The sequence below is a fragment of the Branchiostoma lanceolatum genome, chromosome 5 (genome assembly GCF_035083965.1).
Source record: "Branchiostoma lanceolatum isolate klBraLanc5 chromosome 5, klBraLanc5.hap2, whole genome shotgun sequence".
In the NCBI taxonomy this organism is placed as follows: domain Eukaryota; kingdom Metazoa; phylum Chordata; class Leptocardii; order Amphioxiformes; family Branchiostomatidae; genus Branchiostoma; species Branchiostoma lanceolatum.
In genome coordinates, this window is record NC_089726.1 from 23423012 (window position 1) to 23441668 (window position 18657).

At 44.4% G+C, this 18657-nt stretch overlaps 3 protein-coding genes across 3 annotated transcripts; 1 reads left to right on the forward strand and 2 right to left on the reverse strand.

Moving 5' to 3' along the window:
* Positions 1-161: 161 nt before the first annotated feature.
* LOC136435978 (uncharacterized) lies at positions 162-11912 on the forward strand (the record flags this gene model as incomplete). The annotated part of the gene is made up of 3 exons (XM_066429688.1): positions 162-506; positions 10827-10900; positions 11364-11912. Coding segments are annotated over exons 1-3 (774 nt in total), but the record flags the coding sequence as incomplete, so codon positions are not given.
* A 39-nt stretch (positions 11913-11951) lies between these two features.
* On the reverse strand, positions 11952-12441 carry LOC136435979 (processed variable antigen-like). Its single transcript, XM_066429689.1, has 2 exons — positions 12012-12441; positions 11952-11965 (listed from the first exon to the last, which is right to left on the reverse strand). The coding sequence occupies exons 1-2, from the start codon at positions 12439-12441 to the stop codon at positions 11952-11954; spliced, it is 444 nt and encodes a 147-aa protein (XP_066285786.1).
* A 1-nt stretch (position 12442) lies between these two features.
* On the reverse strand, positions 12443-13287 carry LOC136435980 (processed variable antigen-like). The gene is made up of 2 exons (XM_066429690.1): positions 12750-13287; positions 12443-12603 (listed from the first exon to the last, which is right to left on the reverse strand). Exons 1-2 carry the CDS (start codon positions 13285-13287, stop codon positions 12443-12445), a joined length of 699 nt encoding a protein of 232 aa, XP_066285787.1.
* Positions 13288-18657: the final 5370 nt, after the last annotated feature.

An 18657-nucleotide genomic window follows, 5' to 3' on the forward strand; every position in this document is an offset into this window, starting at 1 on the left:
GTTACAAATCAAATACAAGTGAATATATGGGCGCCATTCGAATTCCTTCCTTGATCCTGGCTCCCGTGACGGCAATCACTGCTGTCATCTTCAGGGGTTCTCTTCATTCATTCGAACCACATGGAAGCTGCCAACCTTTCAAATATTGCAAACTTGACAAAATCATCCTTGCTTTATTTCAAAAGTTGCTTTTTGCGACATTGATGTTTAGATATAACATGTAAGAACATTTTTGGGCTTTCATCATTTGGTGACAGGACCACATTACGAATATCCTCCCACATGTCAGACCATTCATCAACCAACTTGCCTTGACCAATGGACCTCTGTGACCTGGTTCTAAGATCAGTTACAGATGGCCAACGGGCTTCAACTACCCTCACTACAGTCCTCATGTGGTTCAATTCGCCAGTGCGCTGCCCAGAGAAGGTTGCCATCCAACATCGTCCCCGACAAACATTTCGTTGGACAACGGAATCTTCTCAACGATTGTTTGTGGTCACCAAGTAAGTGCCTTTCCTTGTATTACAGTGATTACACTTTAAATCACACGTTTACAGTTTCCGTTTGGATGGTCTTAGCCAGACACTTGCACCGGGGTCGCGTTTACATCTACGACCTAGAGTCGGGGCATCCTGAATGCCACACCGAGACTTCTTGGAAACCCTGGCGAGGCTTCTTCTTCTTCTTCCGCTAATGTCCATCGGCCGACCGCTTGGCGGGCAATATGTACACGGACAGACCATGAACTAAATATCATTGAACCAGGTTGCGGCGAATTTGCACCTGCCTACGCGCATACCTGATCATACCCGTATGATGGAAAGTCTACTTTGAAATGTTCACATAAAAATTATGAGAACTGAGGTCACTTTCCCTAGCCTGGATACCAGATCTCTCGCGCTAGGCGATAACCCTTTTTGGCCGGGGGAGGCCACATGCGCTGTATAAAGTTGTCATCCGTCGCTCTTGGCTAATATTTATATGACCCGATTCACACGAGGAAAATTTCTCGCTGCGGGCGATCGAATTAACAAAGCACTCAGCGAATTTCATCGACAAAAAACGAATCTTTGTAAGCTTTGTGTGTTTTGTTGTCTTCTTGGTGGTACTTGTACGTTTTGAATGATATTCCCATTATAAAGTCAAGGGTAACACAAATCCAATTTAGCCGCGTGTCGCGGTTCCAGTGAGAGGGGGCACAAACTGGAGCAGCGAGGAGACTGTGGACCATTGACTGTGGATAGAAACTGTCCAATAAAAGGGGGCATAGACCACATTACTTGAAATAAGTCAGCAAGAAGATTCGAGATACGGGGTCACAACGTTTTTCGCAACGTGGGGCGCCAGGCGTGTGAAAAGGAAACTGCCGCACGACGTCGTTGTATGCCAGTATGAATCGTGATATTAAAGGGCCGTGTGATAACTGTGACGGCGGGGCAATTTGCTTCCCCGGCCGAAGGATTAGCGACTTTAGCGCGTTGGTCTGGTACCCAGGCTAGCGAGAGAGAAATTTAGGGGCCGTGCGCTAACTGTGGTGGCGGGGCAATTTGCTTCCCTGGCCGAAGGTAGCCTCCGTTGCCGGCAATGAGAAAAAATTATGCCGGAAGGAGTCTGAAACGGAGGCTATGCCGAATGAGCGGTGGTCTGGTACCCAGGCTGCTCGTTCCCCAGCCTTTCATGACTTTTATCTCTTTATCCAAATTCGTTGTCTTTAGGCTTCGTTATGTCATGCATGAATTGGAGATTTTTTCACTTTGATAGTGCAAAGATGTTCGGCCTAGTCAGCAAATACACCGCTACGATACTTAGTTCATAGCCGTCATGAACTGTGCAGCATAGTCCGTGCACATACGCAGCTAGGGAAAAAACAACTTTTTCAGGTCTTTGGAATTCGGCAATAACTTGGGTAAAATCGCTATATGAGATCTCCATCGCCTCCTTTGTCGGGAAAGTAAAAGGGGCTGAATTATTTAAAAGAGAGAGAAGAGCGATCGATAGACCAGAAAAGCATCTCCAGAAGAAGGTCTAGGTCTATTTGTTGGAATGCTCTGACTTCACGGTAGAGCCAGCTGTAAGACCTGCAATAGAAGAAGAAGAACTTTATTGCGCGACAATTGTAACAGGTACAATGTATGGCAACGTGACAATTGAACGTTTTCATAGCGTTGTATATGAATTGGCCAACATATGTAAGGTAGATATATTGAGTTTTTTTATTGACATGACATGATAATATCATATCAAATATTGTATCAGACGTACAAACAATCGATTATCATATGTTGGACAATCCATTATGAAGTGGAATTCTTTCTCAAGATCATTATGGTATGTTGGACACAGTCTCTCACCGGCTGGTGAGGTGCAGTGTCGGCCCTTTTCCATTTGTAGAGAGTGCGCACTAAGCCTTAGTTTCGTAATGCTATTTCTGAAAGACTTGTAGATGAGATGTGTACAGTCTTTGAAATCGAATCGGTCACGGTGCGTCTCTTTGCTACAATCGGTCCATCTCCCTATCTATTGATCTGTTTAAGAGTTTGGTTAAACCTATTTTACTACGTTGTAGTGAGGTTGAGGATTGCTGTAGATGTTCTGATATTTTCATTGGGATATAGTTTAATCCCACTGAAAATAAGATCTCTGCATTAATTGTACATATATTCTAGTACGGAAGTTGATAGACTAGTCACTTAGGAAAGAAATCAGACCCCTCGTCTACATGTACTCGCCCTGCTCTTGTGCCATTCAAGAAATACAGTGATAAACTGAACTTGATATACCAGTCAGACACTGTATCGCAAATTTTACAAGTTTCGTCGTAAGGGGTGAATTAGGAGAATTCCTATTGATCGTTGACAGCCAAACACACGTAATGAAAATATTGAAGATAAATTTTAATTTGTGATGGCCTGTCCCGCTTAACTTATGGTAAAGAGAGAGATGCGCTGTTACAAAGTACTAGTATTGCTTCTGAGACAAACTTCACCCTATCTGGTACACAGAACGATATTTCCCATGTATTGTTGTCATGTCCAACTCCTATACCGCCGACATGATTATACTTCATTTTAAAAGCGATGGGGAAAATCATCCATACATGGCTATATTGCAATCCATACACTATTATCTATAATATTTTGTACTTATAATTGTAGGATAGATTAGCATTTCAGTATTGTTGATTTACTGCCATACATTGTACCATGTACGATTGTCGAGCGACAAAGTTCAGTTAATAACTTGCTCATGTGGGCTTCAAACGCAAATGCGCCGCACGTCAGTGTGAGTGCAAATGAAAAGTTCTCGACGGTGCCGTCATGAGCTGCCGCGGCAGTGCCGCCACAGTGCCGCCGATTCAGAAACCCGTTTTTCATGTCGCCGATTGCACCCTTCGTCTCTGTACAGTCGCGTCTTCGTTGGAAGCGGATAGCTGTAAAGACTACAGTATCCTTTTATTTCAGCCTAGATACCAGACTGTTTCAAAGGCCTTCGAAGGTCAACTCCTCAACATTCAACAAGCCACTAGAGGGCCGAAAATCTAATAATTTTGTCCTATCAAAGCAATCCACTTAGCCATTTTTCGAGATATCATCTTCACAGACACGCACACACACACACGCGCGCGCGCGCGCGCGCACCCCGAAATATAACCCTTTGGCGAAGGTAATTATATCTAGATTTTCCCTGCCGCCTCGTTGATCTGTTCCCCGTGCCATAATCTAGACCAAAATTACGTCTTTATAATTGACGATGACTTTATAATTACTCCAACGGACTAAACCCGCATGCTTTGCTTGGGAAAGTTTTCAAGACTGTTCTGACCTCGGATCCGATCACCAGGCAGCCGGAATGCTGCATTAAGTTTATAGGCAAGGGATGGTTTGAGTTAGATGCGAAGGTCGTAGGTTGTTCTCTGCGTGATTTCCAGGACATCTCAAGGATCCTCAAGCTTTCCAAGAAACCAACCGTGTTAAAACTCACGTGCGCTATTTGTAACATCCTATAGCCTGGATCTGTCAGGCCTAATCTATACCGATAATGAAAGCAACATTAAGCATTTTGGATCTCTACTGAGGAAACCCTCTTTGGAGATAAGTGACAGATAAAAGTGATGTGTCCTAAAGTAGGTTAGAAAGGGTTTTTTTTTGGGGGGGGGGGGGGGGGTAGGTCTTGTGGTTACTTGACTTCACTATATTTTCTGGCGAGTACTAACGTTAGTATTTGTTTCTTAGCGGACTTTTGGACCCAGCATAGCCGCACAGACAGTATCAAATCCCACTTCACTCTGCTCTCTGTTCGGGTTGAAATACGAAAAAAATACATCTGCGCGTAACACTTTTGCTTCTGTTCGGGCCACACAGATATGGGTGGTAATAACGGGGCCTTAGGCCGAGGCCCGAACAGAAGCAAAACTTTAAAGTGTTACGCGCGGATGTCATTTTTACAAACACTCCTAAGCCCCAGTGGCCATAACCCTTGAATCGCATCATGGCTCACCTTTCCTGACCCTCCTCCGCGCCACCAGAGTGACATGTGGGGTGTGGTATATCTTACCCCTTCCCAGAGACAACAGGCGAAGGTCATTAACAGAAGTGACCGGTAAAATTAACAAAAGAAAAATCTAGCGATTAATTTAGTGATCCATACACCAACCATTTAGTAATTTGCCTTTGCTTGAACGTACAAAGGAAAATGTCGTGTATTCAGTGATGTCGGAATGTCGTATCTTCTTTTGGCAAGAAATATACGACCGCCCGGCCTGGTGTATACAGCCCTGTTACTAAAGCCCCGGTCACACTAAACTCACGTCGTACCTACGATGCACGTACGATGCATTTCTCGTACAACGCAGGTAAATCGCAGGTAAATCGCAGGTAAATCGTAGGTAAAATCAGCTATCGCAGAGCGTCGGGCAATGTTCAAAATTTTATCCAACATCGTACGATTTTTATAGCCTCATATTTAGGCTTTATTGCGACCTTTTTATCTAATGATGAGGTGACGAATTCATAAATTTCGACCATGTTCGGATGGTTTTAGTTACCCTAATATATTGCCGATGCTGATGCAAATTGTAACCATCATAAGACAATAGCAACCAGAAAACAGTGCGCCCGTAGAATAGCCTGCTTCCAAGTTTAGATTTTCTACGTGTCAGGTCCAGAACCAGGCGCATATAATTGCTTTATGTCTGTATACACCTGGGTTTATAATTAGATCATACCTCAGTCCTATCCTGTCTCTATTTTCAGTTTCAGTTTTTGTTTGACGTTTTATGCCTATTATGTGCTTTCTTTTTGGACAATACAACTGGCCTGTCATATTCTTTCTGTGGGCCATCCGCAAACTGTTCTCTTGGCAAACTAAAAGTAGAGACAGGATGGGACTGAGGTCTGATATAATTATGAACCCACGTGTGTATAGCCATGAAACAATCGTATGCATCACCTGCACGCGATACTTGATCTGACACGTGGAAAATCATAGCCTTGAAAGCAGGCTCTTAAGCGGGCGCGCTGTACAACGGTTGCCAATGCGCTCTGGTGGCTGCACTTTTCAACAACATCGACAATATCAGGGAAAACTGAAACCATCAGAAAACGATCGAAATGTATACATTTTTCACCTCATTGGTATAAAAAGAAGGCCGTAGTGAAGTCTGTATTGGGGGCAATAAAAATCGTACGGCGACGGAGGGAAAATTTTGAACATGTTCAAAATCATCTTTAGCTGTATTTTTCGACGTAGGACGCTTGGCGATGGCTACTTTTACGTGCGATTTACCTGCGATTTACCTGCGATTGACCTAGGTACACTAAAAAAACCCATCGTACGATGTACCTACGTTATATGTGACCACCACTTTGTATGTGTTAACTATTGCACCCGGTTTTTCCCAAACGTACGACGTACGGCGCTGTCATGACGGAAGAAACCCCATCGCAGGTACGACGTGAGTTTAGTGTGACCATAGCTTAATCAGAGCGGTTTGACCGCCACCCCCGGTGCGGAGAGGGGCCACGTGCGGTGAAATTTTCCTGCTGATTTTCTTTCGCTGTAGGAGGAGGAAAAAGGCTTTCACGGTGCTTCAAATTCACCGTTGAAACAATTCCGTAGAAAAGCAGTCATACGAGAAAGATATATTCGCGGTGTCTAGAATTCACAGTGGAGAGCTCATCGCGAAAATAACGACCACAAAACTTTGACAACTGGGTGGGGTTGAGGTAAAATATATATTAAAAAAACATAAAGTGTATCAGACAAGGAAGTTATTCCTCTAACCTGCGTGAACGCACTTCAGACGAATCGCATTCCCACTCACGATTTACATGGTGAAATTCTGTAGCTTTTAATCAGTTTAGAATTTTCACGTCAAAATAAATCGTCAAATTTCGTTATTGTGGAGGACGATTGCTGATCTGTCCGCGCGGCCCCTCTGCGCACCAGGGGGATCGACAGAGGAGAAAGGACCCATTACCGGCTGACCGTCCTGTCTGGCAGCCGCATGTTTCAGCGGTGGGTTTTGCTACAAGAAGGTCTACGGAGTTAAAGAGTTATTTTTATGAATTTATGATGAAACGAAAGAAGAAAGAAGAACTGGCTGAGAACGTCAATCATCTGTTTTCCCTCCTACTGCCATAAACAGTTAAATATGTCTAATTAGTTGGTAGAGTTCTTCAGCAGCTGGCTCTACAAACACGTCAATACAGCTCCTCTACGGAGGTAAAACCTTTTCTGTAGAGTGACTTGAACCGTGTTTTCCAAACACTTTTTGTCGTTCTGTAGAGCCCCTCCATATAAGATTTCCTTGAAGGTGACGTGAACCATGTGTGTAACGGGGGGTGCTCTAACATCGCACGTTTTTTACGCGCTCGAACTCACGGCGCCCCATCGCTGGTTGCCAGAGAGTGGTCAGGTTTTGATGAATGAATTTTGAACACATTCATCTAAAGAACTTGGATAAGAAATGTATCCAGACTGTTCATGAGCCCTTCACGCTCCGAGTTACAAGCGGCAAACGCTGTGAGACGTTTTCGCGAATGTACGTTCTGATTTAGTGCTACGCTTGATAGTGTGCCTAACTTAGCACGCTTTTATAATATCGCTCTCTTCGGAAGTTGGTGATGGAGTTAAGAAAATGTAAATGAGGCTTGCAGTCTACTATATTCTAGCTTTCTTTTGACCGGAAAATTTTGACTGTGTGCACTTCTCACGTCATGTGAGAAAGGCTATATCTAGCCAAGGACCTCCTTGATCTAGCGCATCCCAGCTCATGATTTCACGGGAAATAGGCTACTACGCACTGTGTGCGTGGCCCGACGTACGTATTGCATGCGGCCCGACTGACAAATTAATTACGAAAAAACGACAACGCTTACATCAACAATACTCCGCCTACTTATTGCCTAATGTCTTCGCCATCTTTGTATTCAGTTTCCTTTTCATAGACGGTACCAATCACATGTTAGAGCGTAACAAATCTCTGAACCTCGCTGTGCGTTAAATCGCACCGCCACCTACTTATTGGGAAATATCTTAGCCATCTCTGTTTTCAGTTTCCTTTTCATAGACGGTACCAATCACATGTTGGAGCGTTACAAAGCTGTGCGTTGAATCGCCGTCCGCCACCATCGCGGCCCAAAAAAAATGGCGGGAAAACAACGTCGGCAGACGGCAGTGATGTTTACGTGTTTTCTTTGGTCAGTTTTCTACTCAACAAACACTTTAAGACCCAAATTTTTAGTGTTTTATGAAGTTATATTTCTTACGTGAATGACAGTTGTGTGTCAGCTTGGCATAGGTCGTATATCTAGGCGCCGGGACGTCTAGCTACGCAGTGACCCTCTACTCAGTCTACTCAGCGCTACCAGCATTATTGTCAAAATATTATTTTTCGACAAAACAAGAAATGAATATGTACAAATATGTTTTGAATGCAAATAACAGCTGTGTGCATGAACTTCATTTATCTACCTTCCTTATCAGTATAGTCAGTGGTCACAAACACAGCGTACTTATGCAAAATAAGGTCAGTAAAAAATCCGTGCGATGTTAGGGCGCGTGCGATGTTCGGGCGCCCCCCCGTTACATTCAAAGTGCGTCGAGCCGCCAAACAGGGTTTCGGTCTGAAGAGCTCCTCCATACAGATTTTGAAGGTGACGTGAACCATGTGTCCACAGTGCATAGAGCTAATAGCTCTATGGAGCTAGCAAAAACTTGTCACAGGCCTATACGCACGCACACACACACACACACACACACACACACACACACACACACACACACATTTACAACAAATTCCTGCAAAACAATTTAGTAGTGTTCAACGCAGGTGCCAAATTGATTAGCTGAACGACGCTCACCAGAAGTCGGGCTGAGTACCGACGACGACCGTCCGATTATTGTCACGGGAAGCCCGGGCAAGGCTCGCGCGAGGCCGAGGAGTTCGGACGACCTCCCACTGGAAAAACCGTGGTCTAAAATCGTCGGATTGCGGGCAGCTCTGGTGAGCGTCGTTTTGGTGTCAGCGGGAGCTTGGACGGGCTTCGGCAGAACTCCTGTCCGCTAAACAGCCTGACTATTGACCGATGTTGGCCGTTGCTCGAGCGAGCTACGGGCAACCTGCTGAGGGGAGCTCTCCGAGCTAAAATATCGTCGCCTCCTGTGACCCGAACGTTGGCCGAGCTGCTAGAAATCACCCAAAGCCCGCGTACTCGCCAGGACGTCAGCCGAAAATGCCCATTTGGAGCTCACAAACACGGCGGCAGAACTCAATTCTTTAAATTTCTGAGGGTCATCCTTTTGGTCAAGTCTTGATTATGGGTTTCAATGGGATGTTTGACAAAGATCATTCCATTTTAGCCCAAAAGAAGTGGAACTAGTTGAGTTGGAGTGGAAATAAGCTGGTGTTCCACGACCTCATATGATGTTTATCTTTTCGAGTAGTAATCCTGTGTATTCTGCTACTGCAGCGGTCTTGACACTCTTCGAGGAACATATGACAAATGTTTCTCATTGATTATGCAAATAAGGGACTCATTTGCATTAATTATATTAGTTTATCATCTTCTTTACGCAAATAACACAAGTTGTCCAAAGTATGAAAGTCTCATCTTAACAAAAACGCTATTAAAGCTTTTCCTGAAAAAATATGTAATGAGACCCTCATTTGCATGATTTATGTCTGATATCGTCCAAATTCAATTACCTTCGAGATGCTGCAGGAATGAAATTTCCATCATTTATTACTATGGAATTATAGTATCTTCTCATTGATTATTCAAATTAGGTATTCATTTGCATGATTGATATCTACCGATATTCCTATCTTTCTCGGTCACATATGTCACGTGAGAGTCCTATCATGGAATGCAGTGTATTAATAAACTTTTCTCATTTATTATGCAAATTAGATCCTGATTTGCATAATCAGCATATGATTATGTTAACCATCTATATACCAAAAACCATGACGATCTGCCAACCCCTTCTTGAGCTATTCCCTTTCAAAGCTTGAACAAAACCGCCTCCTGCAGTTAAAAAAGCTTACTCTCCCTCCCAAGAGCTAACTGCCACACAAAAATCATCACCATAGCATGTCCAGAACATGAGATATCAAAACCAGAAATTCTGCTGCAGTACCATACAATGTAGCAAGCCGCTAGGGGGCTACCCTGGGAGACCAGACACCGTATATCGGCGCGCCCAAGCTTTCCCGGCCCACCCTCCCGCTGGGCGCTGCCCCCGAAGACCGACCCCGCCCCAATCTCCGCTGTAAACCCAAGCTCCGCTATTCGGCTAGCGGAGCTTGGGTTTACAAGATCTAATCATTTCATCATGCCTGGATGGATTGTCTTCATATTTGAAACCTTTCAAGTATGAAGACAATCCATCCAGGCTTTCTTGCGTTATCGTGTTCACACAAAGACAGACACACACACGAACGCTGACGAAAACATAACCTTCTAGGCGAAGGTAACAAGTATCCAGAAACCCTTTGCAAAAGTAATCTTTGAGCTTAACCCAAGATTTCTTAACAGGGCCCCAGTTGAAGTTTGTTCAATGGTTGTTCTAGCCTGGAATCCAAGCCTATTATAGTAGCAAGTACCAGAGGAGACTCGGGAGCTATGTTTGGATTCCAGGCTATGGCTGTTCGCGATATTATATGCTATGTACACCTGGCTGTAATCTATCTAGAGGGTACTCGGGGGTTATCAGATCTATATTGATACGGTCAGGCAGCAATTGCATTACACCCGACGGTGTAATGCAATTGCTGCCTAGTCCAAGTTCAAGTTGTCAATACAATCATTTTTTTGGATTCAGAAAAATATCATTAGCAGGACCAGAACACTCTCCTCTGGAGTTGACTTACCCTTTAAGCCAGCGTCGGTCGACTTTGTAGATCGCCCGAAGCTCGCCGAATTCCAAAATCACCCGAGCGTCGACCGTATTTTCCACTGAAAATCTCGGGTACGTCCGTCGAACACTAAAAACTACAAACCCCCCATGGGATGGTACCATCTCTTGGACATGGACGAAGTCAGAATCGACTAACCTGGTAAACTAAAAGGCCAATATTTGGATCAACTTTGATTTCTAAAAATCGCCCGAAGCCCGCGTTATCGACAGGACGCCGGCCGTCCTTAGGCCGAAAATGTACATTTGAAGCTCGCCAACACGTCGACCGAGCTGAATTTCTTATTTGTGACGGGGGCTTTACGACAGTTAACGTCCCAACACAGTCCGGGGCACATAGATCATAGATAAATCCATATGTTCAACGTGCTCCTAAAGTTACATCCTATTTCTGATGTTTTCAGAGTTCCAGCAAACTACAATGATGAAGCCAGTTACCACAGGGTTCCTCCTGTCAGTGCTACTTATGCACGTACTGGTGAGTTGAGACTAAACATTTGCCTTTATAGCAGCCAACAGAAAAGAAAACAATAGAACTGCAAATACAGCATATGTAGATTTCAGCAAAGATATCAATGATTTCAAGCCGTCAAAACCAATAGATAGAAATTTCGTCAGGTATTTTCCTTCTCCCTGAGAAAGAGGGGAACAGGTTTTTCTGTACGTGCAGTACACATTTCAAACTTCTCTGCGCGTGAAAACCTCATGTTTGGAAATCACTTTGATTTTACAGAAATTTATGGAAAAAAATTACAAGTACATTTGTATGCGGCTTACATTGTAAAACGTAACAATATGAGACTTTTCTTAATTCTGTTTGTTTGTTTTTGCTTTTCACATTTTCTCACATTTGTTTTGCGCATGACTGTTTAGACTGAAATTTGTAAAAATCATAGAACTGATACAGCTAGCATCATTACAACGCTTTGCATGTTTTTCAGACTGTTAATGGCGTGCCTGTAAAACCAGACCAACAAGATCAAAAAGTATCGAGAAAGGATCGTGTCCGTGACCTGGACCCGCCATATGAGTACCCACAGGAACCAGCTGCACCTGCAGGATCGGCAACAGACGGGACTCAGAAGCCAGCACCTGCACCAGCACCTGTGCCAGCACCTGTGCCAGCGCCTGCTCCAATGCCAGCACCTGCGCCTGCACCTGTACCGGTTTCTGCACCAGCGCCTGCACCTGTGCCAGCACCTGCTCCTGTGCCAGCGCCTGCACCTGTCCCTGTGCCAGCACCTGTACCTGCGCCGGTTCCTGCGCCAGTACCTGTACCAGTTCCAGCACCTGCGCCGGTTCCCGCGCTTTCCCCTGTTCCCGCCCTTTCGGCTTATCCTTATCCCTCCCCATACCCGTCTGCTGCCGCATCCTACCCATACCCGTCTCCTTCCTCATACCCGTCCTCTGCCGCATCCTACCCGTACCCGTCTCCCTCCTCATACCCGTCTCCCTCCTCATACCCGTCTCCTTCCTCATACCCGTCTCCCTCCTCATACCCGTCTCCCTCCTCATACCCGTCTCCCTCCTCATACCCGTCTCCCTCCTCATACCCGTCTCCCTCCTCATACCCGTCTCCCTCCTCATACCCGTCCCCTGCGGCATCGTACCCATACCCGTCTCCCTCCTCATACCCGTCTCCCTCCTCATACCCGTCTCCCTCCTCATACCCGTCTCCCTCCTCATTCCCGTCACCTGCGGCATCCTACCCATACCCGTCTCCTTCCTCATACCCGTCGCCTGCCGCATCCTACCCATACCCGTCTCCTTCCTCATACCCGTCTCCCTCCTCATACCCGTCCCCTGCCGCATCCTACCCATATCCGTCTCCCTCCTCATACCCGTCTCCCTCCTCATACCCGTCTCCCTCCTCATACCCGTCTCCCTCCTCATACCCGTCACCTGCGGCATCCTACCCATACCCGTCTCCTTCCTCATACCCGTCCCCTGCCGCATCCTACCCATACCCGTCTCCTTCCTCATACCCGTCTCCTTCCTCATACCCGTCCCCTGCGACATCCTACCCATACCCGTCTCCTTCCTCATACCCGTCTCCCTCCTCATACCCGTCTCCCTCCTCATACCCGTCTCCCTCCTCATACCCGTCTCCCTCCTCATACCCGTCTCCCTCCTCATACCCGTCTCCCTCCTCATACCCGTCTCCCTCCTCATACCCGTCGCCTGCAGTATCCTACCCATACCCGTCTCCCTCCTCATACCCGTCTCCCTCCTCATACCCGTCTCCCTCCTCATACCCGTCTCCCTCCTCATACCCGTCTCCCTCCTCATACCCGTCTCCCTCCTCATACCCGTCTCCCTCCTCATACCCGTCTCCCTCCTCATACCCGTCTCCCTCCTCATACCCGTCTCCCTCCTCATACCCGTCGCCTGCCGCATCCTACCCATACCCGTCTCCCTCCTCATACCCGTCTCCCTCCTCATACCCGTCTCCCTCCTCATACCCGTCTCCCTCCTCATACCCGTCTCCCTCCTCATACCCGTCTCCCTCCTCATACCCGTCGCCTGCCGTATCCTACCCATACCCGTCTCCTTCCTCATACCCGTCTCCCTCCTCATACCCGTCTCCCTCCTCATACCCGTCGCCTGCCGCATCCTACCCATACCCGTCTCCCTCCTCATACCCGTCTCCCTCCTCATACCCGTCTCCCTCGTCATACCCGTCTCCCTCCTCATACCCGTCTCCCTCCTCATACCCGTCTCCCTCCTCATACCCGTCTCCCTCCTCATACCCATCCCCTGCCGCATCCTACCCATACCCGTCTCCCTCCTCATACCCGTCTCCCTCCTCATACCCGTCTCCCTCCTCATACCCGTCTCCCTCCTCATACCCTTCTTCTTATCCATCTTCTGGGTATTATTAAAGGACTCTTACTTCCGAAAACTTCTACCGCACCAAAGGCGGTATTTAATAGTTCCTCATAAGTTTCACCTCTCTACCAGAATACTTCTATCGTGTTTGCTGGCTTAGGAGCGATAGTTTATGAACTATGATGGGCAGAATCTGTAACGATCGTTCTCAAAAAGCACTATATTTGACATTATTGTTCACATGATATCGTATTGGTTGTATTGTAGCGGCAGCAGAAGGACTAAGTAATTAATGACATCGTGGATAAAGACCACAGTTCGTTGCAAGGCATCATTATGACGACTGTACTTTGACTGGTTTTTGTGATGCTGCTTTGTTTTAAAACCCCATCTTTAGCACTGTTGTTTTGTGAAAAATTGTTGGCGTTCCTTAAAAGAAGAGCTTATCATCCTATCGATTCGTATCGTACACTAAGAGATTTTGATAGTATAATTGAAAGCAATAATACTTACTAATCTACTTACGTTTATGATGGTTTGTAGTAAGATATACTTTGTGTTAACTTGTGCAAATAGCTCACTATTGTGTAATTGGCGTTTTAAGCTGGTACATTTTCCAGAAATCCTGTATCTATAATCCTTATGTCTAGACTACTAATATTGTACAGTGTTAGGTAGATTATTATTTGATATTAAAAACAAGGCATTTTCAATATGCGAGTTCTGATTCTCATTTTGCACCCTGGCGGTAACTGATGTGAAAACAAGGAATGTAGGTCCAAGAGGTTCGTCACAGGGAAAGGTATATATATATATATATATAGAGAGAGAGAGAGAGAGAGAGAGAGAGAGAGAGAGAGAAGAGAGAGAGAGACATAGATAGATAGATAGATAGATAGCCAGCTGAATAGACAGATAGATATAGATACAATAGATAGATATAGATATATAGATATATAAATGCATGCCGCGAGTAGATAGTATTGTTGTGGACACTTAGACGCAAAGGTTCTGAAGTTAAGGGTTCCTCACTGGGCATGAACAAAATGGCGTCGTCACTGGACGTCCAGCCCGGAAGAAAGTTCGTCACTGGAAAGTAAACTTGGCACAAAAAGTTTGGAAACTTCACTTTGGCTGATCATATTTCCCTGGTTTCTTGATCAATTTCAATGATTTATATGTTGTTGGAAAGCTTGTGTATGATACCCAACTCATTATAATTGCAATCTCATGGAGCGAGCTTACGCGAGTGGGTTGTAGAAAAAAGTGCACAAATTTCCCTGCTAGCAAACACTCAGCTCAGCGCCAAACCTATTTGTGGTGGTGTCGTCCGCATCGTGAATAGAACGGTGTTAGAGGAATGTTATGTTCACAGCTACAGATGAGATAAGATTTATTTCGATTGTTGGAAGGGTAAATGGAAGTGTGGGGGCAGCGAGGAGATCCCTATACTGACTGTTGCACAGACGCCTTTCTCCATCCAGTCACATTTCCTAGATTCTTACCTCTGCAATATGAGACTGAGTGCCATTCTGCAAGATGATAGTGCACGTCCATACAGAATGGAGTCATTTCAGACCACCTCCATGAAGGTGCAGGAATATAGAGGACAGAATGGCCTTCCTGCAGCCGAGATCTCAACACAATTGAACACAGTCTCAGACTCTGTGATCACTGATCAGCTTGGGCGAGCTGTGAATGCAAGAATGGTCAGCAGAACAATACGACCTGTGACGACTCCTTGTGGAAGAATGCCCAGGTACCGCGTAATGAAACTGGTGACAAGCACAAGGAGGATGTGCCGGGCTGTGGTGACAGCGCATGGCTTGTGTACTCAGTATTAAGCCACCTTCATCATAACTGAGGCTCCTTTACGCATTTTTTTGTTTGGATAAAGACAAACCTTGGCGTTCATATCATTGTGTTTTGTTGATTCAAGTTTGATATTACCCTCGTACTCACACAGGCCACGTGCTACCAGCAGAAGAAAAAATACTGAATTGAGCGTTTGAGCTTTAGTAGGGTAATCTGGGCACTTGTTTTATGTAACCCGCTCGCATAAGCAGGTCTGGTGCTCGTTCCATTAATTTAGAACCATCAAAAGTTTGGTATCATGGGAAAGAAAATCACACAAGCTTTTTTTTAATGATATATAAATCATTGAAATTGATCAAGAAACAACGGAGATATGATCCACCAAAGTTAAGTTTCCAAACTATTTATACCGACTGTAGTAAGTAGTAATTACCTTCGCCGAGAAGGTTATGTACAGGGTAGCGTTCGCGCGCGCGTGTGTGTGTGTGTGTGTGTGTGTGTGTGTGTGTGTGTGTGTGTGTGTGTGTGTGTGTGTGTGTGTGTGTGTGTGTGTTTGTGTGTGTGTGTGTGTAGTGGACCAGCATAACTCGAGAATGCCATGATGGATTGTCTTGGTATTTTTGGTATGTTGGTAGGTTTTGATGAGACCTGAAAACGATTAGATTTTGGGCCCCCTAGCGGCTTCTTATGGTATTACAGTGGAACATGCTATGGAACTGATTTTTGAGTGGTAGATAGATCTTTGGACAGAGAATAAGTAGTATAGCTTTGGGCCACCTAGCGGCAGGAGCAAGTTTTGCGTCTGACTTTGAAAGGGAATAACTCAAGAAGGGCTTGATGGATGGTAATGATTTTTGGTAAGTAGATAGTTTGAGTGATGATGTACATGATTAGATACTTCTTATGCAAATCAATATCTAATTTGCATATTTCATGAGGAAAGTTTATACATCCGCCAAATTCCATGATAGGACTCTGAAACAAGTGACATATGTTACTGAGGAAGAGAGAAATATTGATTGATATAAACTATGCAAATAAAAACCTCATTTGCATAATTAATGAAAAATACTATAACTCAAGATGGCCTTGATGGATGGTCATGATTAATGGTATGTAGATAGCTTGTGTGATGCTTAGTATAATTGGACGATAATTATGCAAATCAGATTCTAATTTGTATAATTAATGAGGCAACTTTAAAAATCCGCTTTGTTCCATGATATGACTATTCAAATTGTAACTGAGGAAGAGAGGAATGTTGATAGGTAGAAAATCTGCAAATGTTGGCCTAATTTGCATACTTAAAAACTACTATAATTCCATACTGGTACATGACGGCATTAAGCCGGTGCAATGGCCTAGTTGATAGAGTGCTCGCCTTGCACACGGTAGGTCGTGAGTTCGAACCCCGGCCGGGTCATACCAAAGACTTTAAGAATGGTACATACTGCTTTCTCTGCTAAGCACTCAGCATTTGGGAAAGAGTATGGAAGTTAAACACACATCACTACCAGCAGACCAGCCCCCTGCTGTAGTGACTTGCACAAATGTGTGTGGCCCAAGGGCTATAGAAATGGAAATGGACGCCACCCCTATGCGTCTTTTCAAGACGCCCGGGTCACTTTAACTTTAACATGACGGCAATTTCATACATTTGATACTTTTTTGGTGGCATCGGGAAGTTATGTGAATGTGAACATCGTTGAATCAAATTAAGTCACATAAATGAAACTAAGCACACTTCTTAATTGTTAAACATATAATATCTGTGTCAAGTTTCGTTTCTCTTAACTAATGGAAAAGTAGTCTATACAAAGTAGTCTTTAATCAACAAATCTCATATTTGGTTATGTTATCAACTGGCTCTGATATCACACCTCACTCTATCCTAGCAGCCGTAAGAGAGGAACTGTACGGAGTTCAGAAGTAAAATTTGGGATGTAACTTAAAAGTTCTAGAGACATACATGTATGTCCTAATACAGGTGTAGCTTTAGCTTCTTAAAGCAACTGTAAATGGGTCATGTCTGACTTATCTTTGCCTCCGACAAGCTTCCAAGGGTGTGGTCAACTTGAAGTTAACTCAGTCGCTGGTAAAATGTAAAAAAAACAATGAGATGCTTCAGTCTTAAGAAGAGATGTTCGTTTACATTTGTGCCAACTGTCAACTCATTTCATACAAAATAAACCTGCTATGATAAAAAGGCGTTTCTTTTTTACTCCCCCTCGTATGTTAGATTTTCTCTCTAGTCGTGCTGATACCATGATATTGCCATTTCAAACTACCGTCCGTCCGTCCAACTGAGAATGACCTTGCTCTCCGACAAGTGCTAACAATTTTCCGGGAGAAAGGATCCACCATGATTATCTTGCCGCCAAGTACCGAATGAACGAATGAATATTTTATTTTCGTGGTCCATCCCATAGGACACTAAATTGAGTACATAAACTTGGCATAGTGTTGGTAGAGTTTACAGTGATAAATCATAGATAAATCATGAAAATAACAGTATTGAATAACACGAAGGAACATACCTCGTATATTGATTCACATGAATTGAAAGAAATACGAGTGATACGTATGGTAGATGAACAACACGTATACCAGCTTAGTATATAAAAGTCAAAACAGTACATGACAGGGTAGAGACAAAACAAAACAAAACCCAAACTAGATGCAAAACAGGATCAAATCATTCCACTTAGGTATTTTTGCTGTTTTTGTCTTCTTATGAATAGATATAGTGCTTACGTTTCTTCCAAGCCTGTTGTATGTATGAAGCAATTTCAAATACCCCCCCCCCCCCCGTGAATAACAATTTTTTCAGCTCTTTCCCAAACGATGTCAGGTCTCTTGTTGTACATTTTGCTGAACAGTGTTTGGCGTAAGCTGTCATAAAAATACAGCAGCTATTGTTCCTTCCTTGGCTTGAAGAGGGTGCTAAGCTAGGATATAAACATGTCCGAAGCAAAAAAAAACCACGACAAAACGGCCGCACCGCACACATCAGCCCTTCGGTAACAACCCGTTTGTTGAGTCAGCAGAACGTCACTCAAAGTCGATCCCCACCGTCATGGCAACTTGTACATAATTCATGGGGGGGGGGGGGGGGAATGCCGTATCTATGGCAATACTGAATATGTCCATGTGTTTCTAGTTGTGTTAGGAGCAAACTTTGAGGAAAATATCGCCTTCAGTCCACTACATGTAACACACACACAAAATAGACAAAAAGGTGTTCCTCACAAATCTGAATAACAGAATTCTGGGTAATGAATATGGCGGCGGTTAAATACACCAGCATGTCGTATTTATGATTTACCACACTTCGAGTCCATTTGCGGGTAAGCAAAAGAGATTTTGACAAGTTGTCTTGTAAATAATTGTATTTAGCAGGAAGCAGATGTGACATTTGTCTTATAAACCAGCGATCAACCATGTAGTGTAATTATCCCACGACGAACTCAGACTGTTTCAATAAGGGACGGAGAGTTTTTGACGTCGTAACAGTCGAATGCATGGATATCGAAGTTCTTTACACAGTTTTTTGAATACGTTAGTCTGTCAGGTTTGCATTTATGGTGATAT

Bases quoted from the DNA above. Each gene is read 5' to 3' on its own strand.
- LOC136435979 (XM_066429689.1), bottom strand. From the start codon at position 12,441: ATGTCGCAGGGGACGGGTATGAGGAAGGAGACGGGTATGAGGAAGGAG.
- LOC136435980 (XM_066429690.1), bottom strand. From the start codon at position 13,287: ATGGATAAGAAGAAGGGTATGAGGAGGGAGACGGGTATGAGGAGGGAG. The intron at 12,604-12,749 runs GTATGAGGAGGG...AGGATACTGCAG, and splicing joins GGGTATGAGGAGGGAGACGG to GCGACGGGTATGAGGAGGGA.